This window comes from Tripterygium wilfordii, chromosome 10 (assembly GCF_013401445.1).
Source record: "Tripterygium wilfordii isolate XIE 37 chromosome 10, ASM1340144v1, whole genome shotgun sequence".
Lineage (NCBI taxonomy): Eukaryota > Viridiplantae > Streptophyta > Magnoliopsida > Celastrales > Celastraceae > Tripterygium > Tripterygium wilfordii.
In genome coordinates this window covers 7591402-7604572 of record NC_052241.1, presented here as the reverse complement: position 1 = coordinate 7604572, position 13171 = coordinate 7591402, and the positions used below count along the sequence as shown (strand labels likewise).

Below are 13171 nucleotides of genomic sequence, written 5' to 3'. Positions count from 1 at the left end.
CTCAGTTAGGAGATTTCTTCACAAAACCTTTGTTTCCTTCTATGTTTCATAAGTTCTGTACCAAGCTGAGCATGTTCAATATGTATGCTCCAGCTTGAGGGGGGATGTTAAATATTGTAAGGGTAATTTAGTCTTTGTCTGGGTATGTGTTGACTTATCAAGGGTTGGTGTAACAGAAGAAAAAGTTGTTGATAAGAAAATACGAAAAGCTCTCTCTCTTCTCTGTGTTCATCTTCTTCTTCCTTTTTTTTATCAATTTCATCCTCTTGATTCATTAAGTCGTGCATTATATTATATGGCATTAGAAAAGATTTCCTGCAAAGAAAAACAAGGCTGGAGGATGACAACATAAAATCCACCAAAAGATACGAGAATCCATGAATAAAGCTCAATTCAAGAAAAAGGGATTTTTATACGGGCTCATGCAGCCGACCCCAAAATATTGGGAATCTCAGTCATAACATAAATAAAGTTTGTGCAATAAGAAAGCCTAATATCATTCTTTCCTCTGCTGCATTTATCGAGGAAGCGACATCCTCCATTAACAACATCCAGTTCTTAGTGATTGGCCAATCAAGTTTGAGACACCAGACTCATAGTAAGCCAGCAAGAGCATGTATTACTTCACAAATACACAACATAAGAAACTTAAACGATATGTTGCACTACTCCGTGTCTTGTCTTGAGATGATATAGTACAAATTAAATAAACCACGCAAGATGTTCAAGATAATACCTGGTAAAATATCTGACCATTAAAACTAATTTGAGTTTAAATGTGCCCCTAAGAACATAACTGAGTCAAAAATCCACCAAAAAAAGTTAAGACTAACCTTATCGATAATAGCGACTAATCAAATATTCAACTCACACATTGGCTCTGAACAATTCATTTTAGAGAGAATGAGTAACAGAAGCACCCACAGAGGCATGAACCCTATTAGTGGACAAAACCAACCCAATCAGGTGACCTGCAATATTTCCTTGATGTCATATCCTTGGATCTATACACATAAACAAGCAAAAGAACCATTAGCAGATGACTCCACAACACAAACATGTACGATAAACAAAAATAGAGTATTATTTAAATCTGGTTAAAAACTAAAAAAGGTTAGTATTTAACTTCACCAAACTGGGAACTACCCATTAGAAGAAAAAACAAAATACCTGCAGGAAAGTGAGAAGCAAAATCACTCCCGAGTTCCAGAAAGCATGGATCACAATTGGAGTTAGAAGGTTGCGAGTTTGAGCATATGAAAAACCCAACATAGTCCCTACATGGATCTCAAAGTTCTGTAAATTTCGTCAAACTTGAAAGGAAAATCTTTCAAAGTCAACTTAATATGTTGCTGAGGAAACTTATATCATGTCACAAAGAGATGGTCCACATTAAGGGTATGGGAAAACATTAATTCATTCAGAGCACAAATTACCTAAGACAAACAGCTGGGGAAACTCTCCAGGAGTTAGATGTGCAAGGGCAAATACAGCAGCACTAATTAAAACGGATACTGGAGTAGGTACCCTGCAAAGTAAAGAATTGCCAAAATGGGAGAGCTTAAAAAATGCAAAATAAATTGTAAATCAACATCAGATGAAGATCATTGAGATATTCAAATTCATGCAAGCTTAAACAATCTTTAAGTATAGACAATCCCCACATTTGTATGTTAACTTATTTCATAGAGTTGAACAAAGAACAGTGCATCTCCTATACTGTCTTGTAGTGCTATTATCATGCTGTATATTAACTAAAAAATGGATGGAAGAAAACTTAAGAAACACCAGATGAACTGAGAAATATAAGTTCTTGGCCTGAAGCACTCAATTACATCAACTCAACTAAGCACCTTCCAAACACTAATGTTCAGCCACAAAGAGTCTTATTATGCTACAACGACAAAAGGTATAATAATATTTTGGTCTTGCAATGTATCTTCTTAGTAAGCCTAGATCCACATTTTTTCTGCGCAATAATGTTGAACCTACTGCAGGTCAGTCCACATTTAATCACTAAATATCCATCTTAGAGAACTTTCCATAACTTCAAGCCTGTTAATTTTTTAGCTTCTGCATCAAAGTCGTGGTACAAATCCAACAAAACAGTTTAGTCTTGCCACCAATCAATGTTATGAAATGAAACATGGTTTCCGCAACAACCATCCAAAGATGCATATTCCAAAGTGGTTTTCAATTTTCACCTTTCTTATCAAAATAGAGTTGACAATATTCGTCAATATTATCTGATTTTGAAAGTCTTTTTTTCATTCTAAGGAGAACCTTGATGCAATGGTAAACTTGTGTAATTCCAACCTAGGCCTCAAAAGGTTTAACTACGAAACGACATCTCTGTAAGAGAGAAGGGTTGCATATATTTCCACTAGAAGTTGTCTCCATTAACATATATTTGACTTACGAAAAACTTCAGATTCTCCTTAATAAATCATTTGATAATAGGCCAAAGTACTCAGCCAAAGATCTAGTCATGATACTAATGCTTTATCATCATTGAATACAAGTAAGTTTAGAGTTCTTTTAATACATCTCAAGTAATATTGTTACATGTGGCCTTCAATTTGAGTGCATTAAATTCTGAGAAAGGAAAAAATAATTATTCTTCATCGTTGTGTTGGGTGATTGACGTATATATATGTACATACACACAGAGTCCCAGACACAGAGTTAAAAAATAACCTCTTAAACTCGTAATAAGCACAACCAAAGGAAACTTCATCTGCATTAATTGGAGGTAAAACCATACCACTTTGTCAAGGATGACATAAAAAATCCTCGAAACAGAGTCTCCTCTAGAACTGGAGCCAAGACACCTGTGATGCCCACCAAGCAAGCAGTGCTACAATAAAAATTATGTTAATTCACTAGTTCATCCAATAATCCAACGACAAAATATAAAATCAGAATGAACCTGTTAGTCTGTTACTGCATTACGCACCTGATAGTAGAAGATCCAATCAATGGAAGCAACTTAACTAGAGCATCAGTCTGAAACAAAGAAAGTGAAATAAATACTCCAGGTATCCTTGTATTTTAGTGGGGGGAGGGGGAGGGGGAAGTTGTGTGTATCAAATTCACTTCATCTACTAAAGGAGTGTGTAAACACACACAAATGATTAATCCCTAAAAATCTATCATTCGCTTCAACTAGAGCGTTAGATATATTTGCATCTAAAGTCATTGTTCCTTATGCAATCACTGATATAAGTATTGATGAATCTATTTGGAAGGTGATCATTTGATTAATCGTTCAGAGAAATACATATGTAAAAGGATATTATTGTCACTATTCATAGTAAGGTAACGGTAGAGAGTTTACCATTTCTTTTGAATTATAAGTTTACCATTTATCCTTTGGAATTAAACATATTCTCTTCTTGCTATATTTATTTATTTATTTTTAGAGAGAGTCTGAGTGTGTAAAATAAAAATAACTTCTAACCTCTCTTTGTGGGTTCTCACCACCAAAGAAAGACATGGCAGCTCCTGTCGCTCCAATTGCAAGTAGTGCAGCAACAAGGCCAATCCCAGCCCATAAAAGCCACCCTTTCTGGAGATTGAAAGGTTCCCTCCAATCTGAAATTATATAATTTAACATGTTGCAGACTTGGCACCATAACCAACATACAGACCAATATCAAGCTCTCACATCAATTCTTTTGCTATTAAACAGAGTCAAATGAATATTATTTGGTGTGAAAGAAATGGTCAAATAAATTTCAAAAGATGAATACCATAACGAAACAAATCTTCAGAAAATGGTTGGAAGGCGTTTGTAATACCAAAAATAACTCCAAGGACAGCTGCAGTAGTAATGCTGCAAAGACCATAACTAGATGATGTTAAAAACTACCAGGAGCTTGGAGTTGAATACTTTTGCAAGTTGATATAAAGTAAAAAATCTGGTGCTTCTAATTTTGTGGGAGCACCATCGGATCATTTCGCTTGTTGTACACTGCCTCACACTCCCACTCAAAAAAAGTATACAAAGTTTCAGGCTTTTAGCAATGTCATAATGGCCCAATTCAACAAATAAGTCGAACATGATCATTGTAGTATAACTTGACTCCAGTACAATAAAAATGTCAAGGGAACTGATTCATACCTCTGGTCCACAAGCAATATCTCTGCCTTCTCATCTAGACTTAGTTCTTCAATTCGAAGACCCAGATACGGTATAGCTGCTGACTCTACCAATCCCGTCAAAACAAAACTGGCTGGGACAAAATTTATATTCCATGAAAACCAGTCGATAAAACATCCCTAAAAACATTTTCCTCAAAAAGCCACAAAACACTCAGGGGGAATATCAAAATTAAACGCTGAGTTAATGTCAAGAATCGAAAATGACACCTTAATCCACAAGCAAGCGAGGTTAACGAAACAGTTTGCCACTGCCAAGGCACATCCCATCGCTTGAGTACCGGCCACTCTGACCCAGTTCCCTACGAGAACACAAAAGGCAGAAAAATTTCTCGTTATATCAAATCTCAAATTGTATAGCGAAATAAGATAGAGAAATTGGAATAAGTAATCAATACCTTGTTACCGTTAGAATCCTCACCAGCCTTGAAGGAGCAAACTTGACGAAATGCTCTTTTAGGAGAAGGATTCAACCGCCGAGGTGGGCTTAGTCTGTTGAGATAAAGAGCTCGAGGTTGTTTGGACAAATTGGATGAAACAGAGCGGCAGTGTAGAGAAGATTGGACACTCGTTAGAATTACTGAAACCATATTTTCTGCGAAAGTGGAGGAAGAAGGATAAGGCTATATACTTTTCTTTTCTTTTTTCTTTTTTGTGAAAAAATAAAGCTATATACCAAGGTTTTAAAAACCGAACGGATCATCAAACCAGAATAATCTTTAATTCACGGTTTAAAGGTTCAATAGATATTCAAACCGGATTCAACATATCTACATTGTATGTATATATATAAGAAAACTTTATAAAATACTTTATATTCAAATTAAGTGTCATTTTAAACAAATAAAGTCTCATATCCTAGTGGTTAAATTACTTTCTTAATGGGTCGATTCTGACAGATTCAACTGAAGAATAGACCGGTTCAATTGAAAAATCTCGATTCCTAAAACTATCGTTTTTGACACATCAATCGGACCAGACAAGTGCCTGGTCATTGGTTGGATCTGTACGATCGACTAGTTCGGTCTGGTTTTCAAAACCTTGCTATATACTTCAAGAAGGCTGTGTCGTGAAATAAAAAACGTAATGAAAGTCGTAATTGTTCGGTGTTTTCTGCATTGAATAGGAGATATCCAGAATTTGGTTGTTGGAAATTGGAGTATTGGGATTGTTGGAAACTGGAGTATTGGGATTATAGATGATGAAAATGTAGGTGTACCCACTTACTGTCAGTTCAAAGATTTTGATAATGTGTTGCACCAAGTTTGACCCCTTCACCAAAAGAACTGTGTGCAATTAGAGAATACAAAACTGTTAGCTCGAGGTTTGTCTTTCAGGAAAAAAAAATAAAATTCGTGTAGTGTAATCTGGAAAAAATCAAGAGACAAGAGGCTATCACCGAAATTAAAAGATGAATTAAAAGATTTCTAATTGAGGGAAATGAAAAACAATCATCATCATCATCCGAGCCTTTATCCCAAAAGTTTGGGGTCGACTACACGAGTATATGAGAACATCATTGGAAATCTACCACATGTATTTATTTTCTCCATTCATTTCTACCAGGGATCATACATTCATCCACTCCTATTGAATTCATATCATTTATTATAACTTCAAGTCATGTCTTTTTAGGTCTACCTCGCTACCTCCTACTCTCTCGATAAAAATTCTCTCATTCCTCCTCATTGTCGCACCACTATCTCTATGTTGGACATATCCATACCATCTTAATCTATTTTCTCATAACTTATATTCAATAGGTGCTACTTCTACCTTAGATCTAATAATCTCATTTGTTATCCTATCTTTCCTAGTGTAACCACACATTCAATGAAGCATTCGTATTTCTGCTACATGTATTTTTTGGATATGTTGTCTCTTGATAGCCCAACACTCGGAACCATACATCATTGCAGGGTGAATAGTTGACTTATAGAATTTTCTCCGGTCGCATAACACCCCATATGCACTCTTCCATTTATTCCACCCATTTTTAATCCTATTAACTATATCATCACCTATGTTACCATCTTCTTGGAAAATCGATCCAAGATATTTAAAAGCCTTACTTTTTGTTACTTCTTTCCCATCTATTTTAATTGCTTGTTCGTTTCCTTGCCTACTCTTACTAAACTTTACATTTCATATATTCTATTTTAGTCCTACTTAGTTTCAATTATTTAGACTCTAATGCTTGCCTCTATATTTCAAGTTCATCCACTAGAACTATATCATCAGCAAACAACATACACCAAGGTATCTCACCTTGGATATGTCGTGTGAGTGCATCCATCACTATAACAAACAGGAACGGACTTAGTGCTGACCTCTAATGTAATCCTATCGTAATGGGAAACTCCCCTATAACTCCTCCAATAGTCCTAACACAAGCTACGACCCTTAATCATAGTGATATAGCTAGTCGGAACTCATCTCTTCTCTAAAATCACCACATTAATTCCCTAGGCGCCCTATCATATGCCTTCTCCAAATCAACATATACTAAAATGGAGGTCTTTTTCCTTTTGTCTATATTTTTCTACAAGTCCCCTTAGTAGAAATATTGCATCCGTTGTCAACCGTCCTAGAATAAAACTAGATTGATTTTCTGATATCGTAGATACCAATCTCAATCTCCATTCCACAACTCTCGCCCAAAGTTTTAATGTATGGCTCATAAGTTTTATGACCCTATAATTATTACAACTTTGGATATCACCCTTGTTCTTGTATATGGGTACTATAGTGCTTCTCCTCCACTCATCAGGCATCCTACGGGTCTTAATAATTTGATTAAATGACTTAGTGAGCCATACTATGCCTACATCACCTAGTCACTTCCATACTTCAATTGGAATTCCATCCGGTCCCATGGCTACCCCTTTCATTTTCCTTGAGGCGTCCTTCACTTCAGTCTCCTTAATACGTCTTATATACCACGGATTCCTATTTTCTCCAGAGCTATGGAGATTTTCAATGCTTCGTCCGTGCTCGCCATTAAGCAATTCATTGAAATAATGCCTCCACCTCTCATTAATTTCTACATCTTTCACTAAAACTCTATCATCTATATCTTTGATGCATTTTACTCTTAGCTAAAACACGCGAAAGGAATACTAGGAACTTAAATCACGTAAAATGCATCAAAGATATAGATGATAGGGAAATGAGAAACAATACATTCTTGAAATATATCAGAAACTTCATTGAACAAGGGTAGATGTAACAAGGCGTGTTTTACAAGTTAAGTTAAAGACATAGCCGCAGAGGCTTTTATGGAAAGGAAAAGACAAATATAAACTTGTTGGCCTGAGCCATGTTAATTGAAATGATAAGCGGTCTGAGCCATGCCTAAGTAAGCAATAAATGATTGAAGACGATGGGTCTGTGGTTGAAGTGGGGTGATTGTAGACTTCTCTTCTTTCTTCTTTTATAGTGCTCATGATGATCATGGTGATGTTGCTTCTCCTGTTTTTCTGACACTTCCCTCACATTATAAGTTGTGGGGAATCATGGAAAACCACCTTCTTATTACTTGCTGGAGTGACTGGGTTAGTGGGATTCATAACCGTAACCTTGGTAGTTCCGGTAGTTCAAAAACAAGTAAAGAACCTACCTTCTATCACTAATAAATAAACTTGTTAGTGACGTTCATACAGATAAATAAAATACATATATTGAATATGAAAATTGAACAGGATTGAAATTTCCTTTGAGAACCAAAATCAACCGAGTCGAGGTGTTCACCTCTTACCTTAAAGTGATTTATTGCTTGCTTTTATCGTGCTTGCAACTTGTGCAATATCACCTCCCGGGTCTCCTTGAAACACACCAACAGCAACACAACTATTAGTGTAACAACGAATCAAGAATTGAAGAAACTCTCTCTCAATCACACGAATTGGTAGAGGAAAAGAAAGAAGAGAAGATAGTTGGAATTGTGTCCAACAAAGAGGAATAAGAGCTCTTTATATAGGAAAAATAGGCATAAAATCGTGGCTTTGAAATCAAGAAATCATATCAACAAAAGAGATATTCTAGCCACAATATCCTACCCCTATAACAACACAAGACTAGGTCAATCACATAATTTGTGATTTAACCAAAGACTAGGTTAGTGGGAGTCAGTCAAACCTATTAACCAACTCCCTACAATTTCTATTCAATAAAATCTCTAACAACCTTCTCCTAGAAATGTGGACGATGATAGCATCTTTGTGGTCGTACTCATTCTTCATGGTGGATGTAGATATTATAGGAAATTGTGGAATCTTCCACCTTCTCGATTGGAAGGCTTTGTGTTTCAAATTATGGAAGCATGGCTAAAAGTCGTCATTCTATTGATGTCTTATTCCTTTAGGTGCAGGATGAACGTGGCTTTGGATTCACAGTGTCGTGTTTCAACTAGGAACATGTTTGAGAAAAATCAGGGACATAGGGCTAACAGATTTTGATTTCTTCTGGACTCTCTTTGAGATAATCTTGTTGAAATCTTGGTTAATCCTCAACGACCCAACTTTGAAGACGATAACCCGTTAAGATAAAAATCCCTTTATTTGTAGCCTTTTGGACATTGATTTTTAGACAAACCCTGATTTCTAGTACCTTTTTTCTTGAATTCCAGGCCAACAACCACTAGAAAATCTTGCAAAATGGACAAAAATTAGAAATAAAAATGTCACGCCCTTGCCATGTGTCACTAGGAGAACTCCATTAATTGTAAAAACCTCGTGTCGTAATCGAAGCCACGACAAGGTGTACTTGGGCATGTGATCACAACCCATCCGAGTATGTTTGAAGTTGCCACCAATTGATATTTAAAGACATAATTGGACATCTGACAATCAAGGTCTAGTATGCGTATATATTTGAGATCCATGATGCAGAGAAGACTAAATTAAAGTATGATGATATTTGTGATTTAATCTTGGCCGAGGAGGTGCGCAGGGTTCTGGTCAATACTCAAGTTTGGGTTCAACCATTAATGTTGATAATTGGGGCAGGGGTAATGGAAGAGATGACAATAATTCAAAAAAAGGAAGATCTAAATTCAGAAGAAGAGGAAAGAGTAAGTCACGTAACGGACCACAGAGAGTCTATTGAAACTGTAATAAGCCAGGCCACTTTAGTCGGGATTGTAGGGCACCAAAGAAAGAAGAAAATAAATCTACCAATGTTGTGACTGAAACTGTTGATGATGCGTTACTTCTTGTAGTCTATAGTCCAGTTGATGATTTGGTGTTGGATTCGGGTGCCTCATTCCAGACTACATCACATCACGAAATTCTAAAGAATTATGTTGCCAGTGATTTTGGCAAAGTATACTTGGCTGATGCGTAGTCATTAGATGTCGTCGGTCAGTGAGATGGAACCATTAAGTAGTCAAACGGATCAGTCTAGACACTATAGAAGGTTAGAAATATTTCGTAGTTGAAGAAAAATTTGATATTTGTAGGTCAGCTTGATGATAGTGGACATTCCATACACTTCGCGACTGATGAATGGAATGTCACAAGAGGGGCTATGGTGGTAGCTCGAGATAGAAAAAGAGGCACTTTATATTTAATTGCAGACCCTGATAACATGGTCACAATTGTAGAGTCAAAGAATGACGCAAGTCTTTGGCATTGCAAACTTGGTCATATGAGTCATAAAGGGATGAAAGAACTTATGTCAAAGGGCAGACTTTCAGATTTGGAATCAGTTAATTTTGACATGTGTGAGAGCTGTATTATGGGGAAGTAGAAGAAGCTCAGTTTCTTGACAAGAGGCAGAACACTGAGGTCGAGCATGCTGGAACTTGCACATACAGATTTGTGGATCTCCAGTAATATCTGTCGGAGGTTCTCGATATTATGTCACCTTTATTGATGACTATAGTAGAAAGGTATGGGTTTATTTCTTGAAAAATAAATATGATGTGTTTGATGTATTCAAGAGGTGGAAGGCTATGGTTGAGAATGAAACAAATTTGAAATTAAAATGCTTGAGGTCTGATAATGGCGGTGAATACATTGATGGAGGATTCAGGGAGTATTGTGCTGAAAATGATATTGGAATGGAGAAAACCATCCTTGGGACATCACAACAAAACGATATTGCCGAGCGGATGAACATGACTATTAATGAGCGTTTCAGGAGCATGAGGTTACATGTTGGGTTACCTAAGGCTTTTTGGGCAAATGCAGTTAGTACAACGATATATTTGATCAACCGTGGTCCATCAGTTCCCTTGGAAAATCGGCTACCTGAGGAAGTCTAGAGTGGAAAAGAGGTAAAGTTTTCTCATCTAAAAGTTTTTGGCTATTTTTCGTATGTGCATATTGATTCTAATGATCGTAGCAAGTTTGATGCTAAGGTAAGAAAGTGTTTCTTCATTGGTTGTAGAGATGAGCAATTTGGCTATAGTTTTTGGGATGATCAAAATTGGAAGATTATTAGAAGCATGAGTATGGTGTTTTGTGAGAAAGTTCTGTACAAAGAAAAATCTAGTACGGATGCAGATTTAGATGAAGCTGTGACACGCGAGCCTAAATTTGTCAGTCTAGATATTCTCGAGTACAACACACAAATGCAGCCTATTTATTCGTAGGATGATACAGAGCCGAGTACCCCTCCTATTGCATTACTCAAGTCATCTAGGTCTGTTAGAGCTCTTGTACATTATTCTCCTTCGTTAAATTATATTTTAAAGACTCATGGTGGTGAGCTAGGAACTTATGGGGGATCCTTACGAGTTGAGTTGCCTGCAGGTAAGAAGGCTTTGCATAACAAGTGGGTATTTCGAGTGAAGAATGAGCATAATGGCAGCCAACGATATAAGGCCAAACTTGTTGTTAAGGGCTTTTAGTAGAAATATGGCATTGATTACTCTGAGATTTTCTCTCCAGTTATAAAGCATACAATGATCACATTGGTATTGAGAATGGTGGCTAGTGAGAACTTAAATCTTCAGTAGTTAGATGTAAAGATTGCGTTTCTCCATGGGGATTTGGAAGAAGAAATCTACATGCAACAACCAGAGAGATTCACAGTATATGAAGCAGGCTCTTAGACAGTTGTATAAGAAGTTCGACGGCTTCATGGGTACATCAGGGTACACCAAAAGTGGATGATATGCTTATCGTAGGATCAAGCATTGAAGAGATTAATAATATGAAATACAGTAGTCAAAGCAGTTTACGATGAAGGATTTGAGAGATGCAAAACAAATCCTTGGGATACGAGTTACCAGAGACAGAGCTAGAGGAATATTGAAGCTTTCACAAGCAGAGTATGTGAAAAAGATGCTTAGCAGGTTCAACATGGATAATGCTAAGCTTGAGAGTACACCGTTAGGAGGTCACTTCAGATTGAGTAAAGATTAGTCACTGAAGATAGATCAGGAGAGTGAGCACATGAGTAAGGTCCTTTATGCCTCAACTATTGGTTCTCTTATGTATGCTATGGTTTATACAAGACCAGAAATTACCCATGTAGTAGGAGTTGTGAGTAGGTACATGAGTCATCTAGGAAAACAGCATTGGGAGGCTATATAGTGGATATTGAGGTATTTTATAGACACTTCAGATACTTGTTTGTGTTCCAGTGCGAGTGACCTGAAGTTGGAAAACTTTATAGATGCTGATTTAGCTGGTGATATTGATGGCAGAAAAAGCACTACGGGTTTTGTGTTCACTTTGGGTGGTATAGTGATTTCATGGGATTTAAACTTGTAGAAAGTTGTGGTCCTGTCTACTACTGAGGTTGCATATGTTGCTATGTCAGAAGCTGTAAAGGAGATGGTTTGTTTGCAGACTTTTATGGAAGAATTGGGCAAGCGAGGTGATAAAAGTGTTCTCTACAATGATAGTCAAAGTTGAATCCTGCCTTTCACTCCAAAACCAAACATATTCAGCTAAAGTATCACTTCATTCGACATCTTGTTAGTGAAGAAGAGTTTAAGCTTGAGAAGATCTGTGGAAGTAAGAATTCAACAACATGTTGACAAAGGTTGTTACACTTGATAAACTTAGGCTGTGTGCAATTTTAGTTGGTCTTCTAGCTTGAAGACAAGCGGCTTGAGTTGCAGAGATGGTGGTTTGTTGTTTGAAGTCAGTTGGCTTTGGTACTTGTGATTGAACAGTCTCCAAGTGGGAGATTGTTGAGATTTTAGTATGAAGCCTGTTTTGTGCGCGGTGACCTGGCTTGATGACTCGACCCGAGAAGATTTGTTGCAGATCCTGAGAGTGGATTTTTGGAAGGCCTACTTTGTGGAGCATAGGTGAGGGTCAGTAGGCCCGAACCGGAGCGTCCATTGGGAAAAAAATTTTGGGGCCTTTATTGCAATTTTTTGGCCCAACTGATTAAGTAGGGTTAGGGTATATAACTGTGATTGTAACCCTACATTCGCTATCTTGTATTCTTTCTTTAAAATAGTGAAAACTCTCTCCAACTCCAAGGACATAGGCACAATTGGCCGAACCTTGTAAATCTTGGTGTCTTGTTCTTTGGATTTCTATTTTGGCTTCTCTATGTGTTGATACCATTCCTAACATATAGGAGATTTGTTTCCTGTAATGAAATTTTTGCATTTGATTAGCAGAGTGAATTCTAAAATAGAAAAGCTATATAAACAACTTGACAGGATTGTTGGAAGCATTCTCGATGAACATCAAAAGCGTAATACAAGAAGTGGTAAAGAAAATGAAGATCTAATTTATGTTCTTTTGAAGTATCAAGAGCAGGGTGACCATGAGTTTTCATTATGTATGGATGAAATCAAAGCAGTAATCGGTGTAAGTATTATAGTTAATGGTACTAAAACCAATCATGTGAACAATAATATTTTATACTTGATGTCGAGTAAACAAGTACAGCCGTATGTATGGTTCTCCCAGACGGAAGGACCTTATCCAGAAGCAGTTTCATCCGACAGTCAGTTACCGATGGTTTCCAGGAGCAGTTACAAGAGAAGTTACCAGAGGCGATTAACCGCACCAACTGACATATCCTAAGCCTATAAATG

The 13171-nt window shown here is 36.9% G+C and overlaps 1 protein-coding gene across 3 annotated transcripts; it reads right to left on the bottom strand.

Annotated features, from left to right (window-relative positions):
* Positions 1–593: 593 nt before the first annotated feature.
* Positions 594–4789, bottom strand: LOC120007140 (membrane-embedded CAAX protease MroQ). Of its 3 annotated transcripts, XR_005470149.1 has the most exons (11): positions 4560–4789; positions 4372–4463; positions 4124–4231; positions 3753–3835; positions 3461–3594; positions 2957–3006; positions 2765–2857; positions 1437–1528; positions 1171–1277; positions 834–1004; positions 594–736 (listed from the first exon to the last, which is right to left on the bottom strand). XR_005470149.1 is itself a non-coding variant. In XM_038857331.1 (10 exons), exons 1-10 carry the CDS (start codon positions 4749–4751, stop codon positions 963–965), a joined length of 993 nt encoding a protein of 330 aa, XP_038713259.1. In that variant the 5' UTR covers positions 4752–4789; the 3' UTR covers positions 594–962. The 3 variants fall into 3 exon arrangements, 2 of the variants coding, with proteins under 2 accessions (XP_038713259.1, XP_038713260.1); XM_038857331.1 differs by having other exon boundaries at positions 594–1004; XM_038857332.1 differs by having other exon boundaries at positions 594–1004; positions 3801–3835.
* Positions 4790–13171: the final 8382 nt, after the last annotated feature.

Excerpts from the sequence above, each read along its gene's own strand:
- LOC120007140 (XM_038857331.1), bottom strand. The coding sequence starts at position 4,751 with ATGGTTTCAGTAATTCTAACGAGTGTCCAATCTTCTCTACACTGCCGC. Across the intron at positions 1,278-1,436 it reads TCCCCAGCTGTTTGTCTTAG|GGACTATGTTGGGTTTTTCA; the intron begins GTAATTTGTGCT and ends AGATCCATGTAG. Across the intron at positions 1,005-1,170 it reads TGCTTCTCACTTTCCTGCAG|ATCCAAGGATATGACATCAA; the intron begins GTATTTTGTTTT and ends TTATGTGTATAG.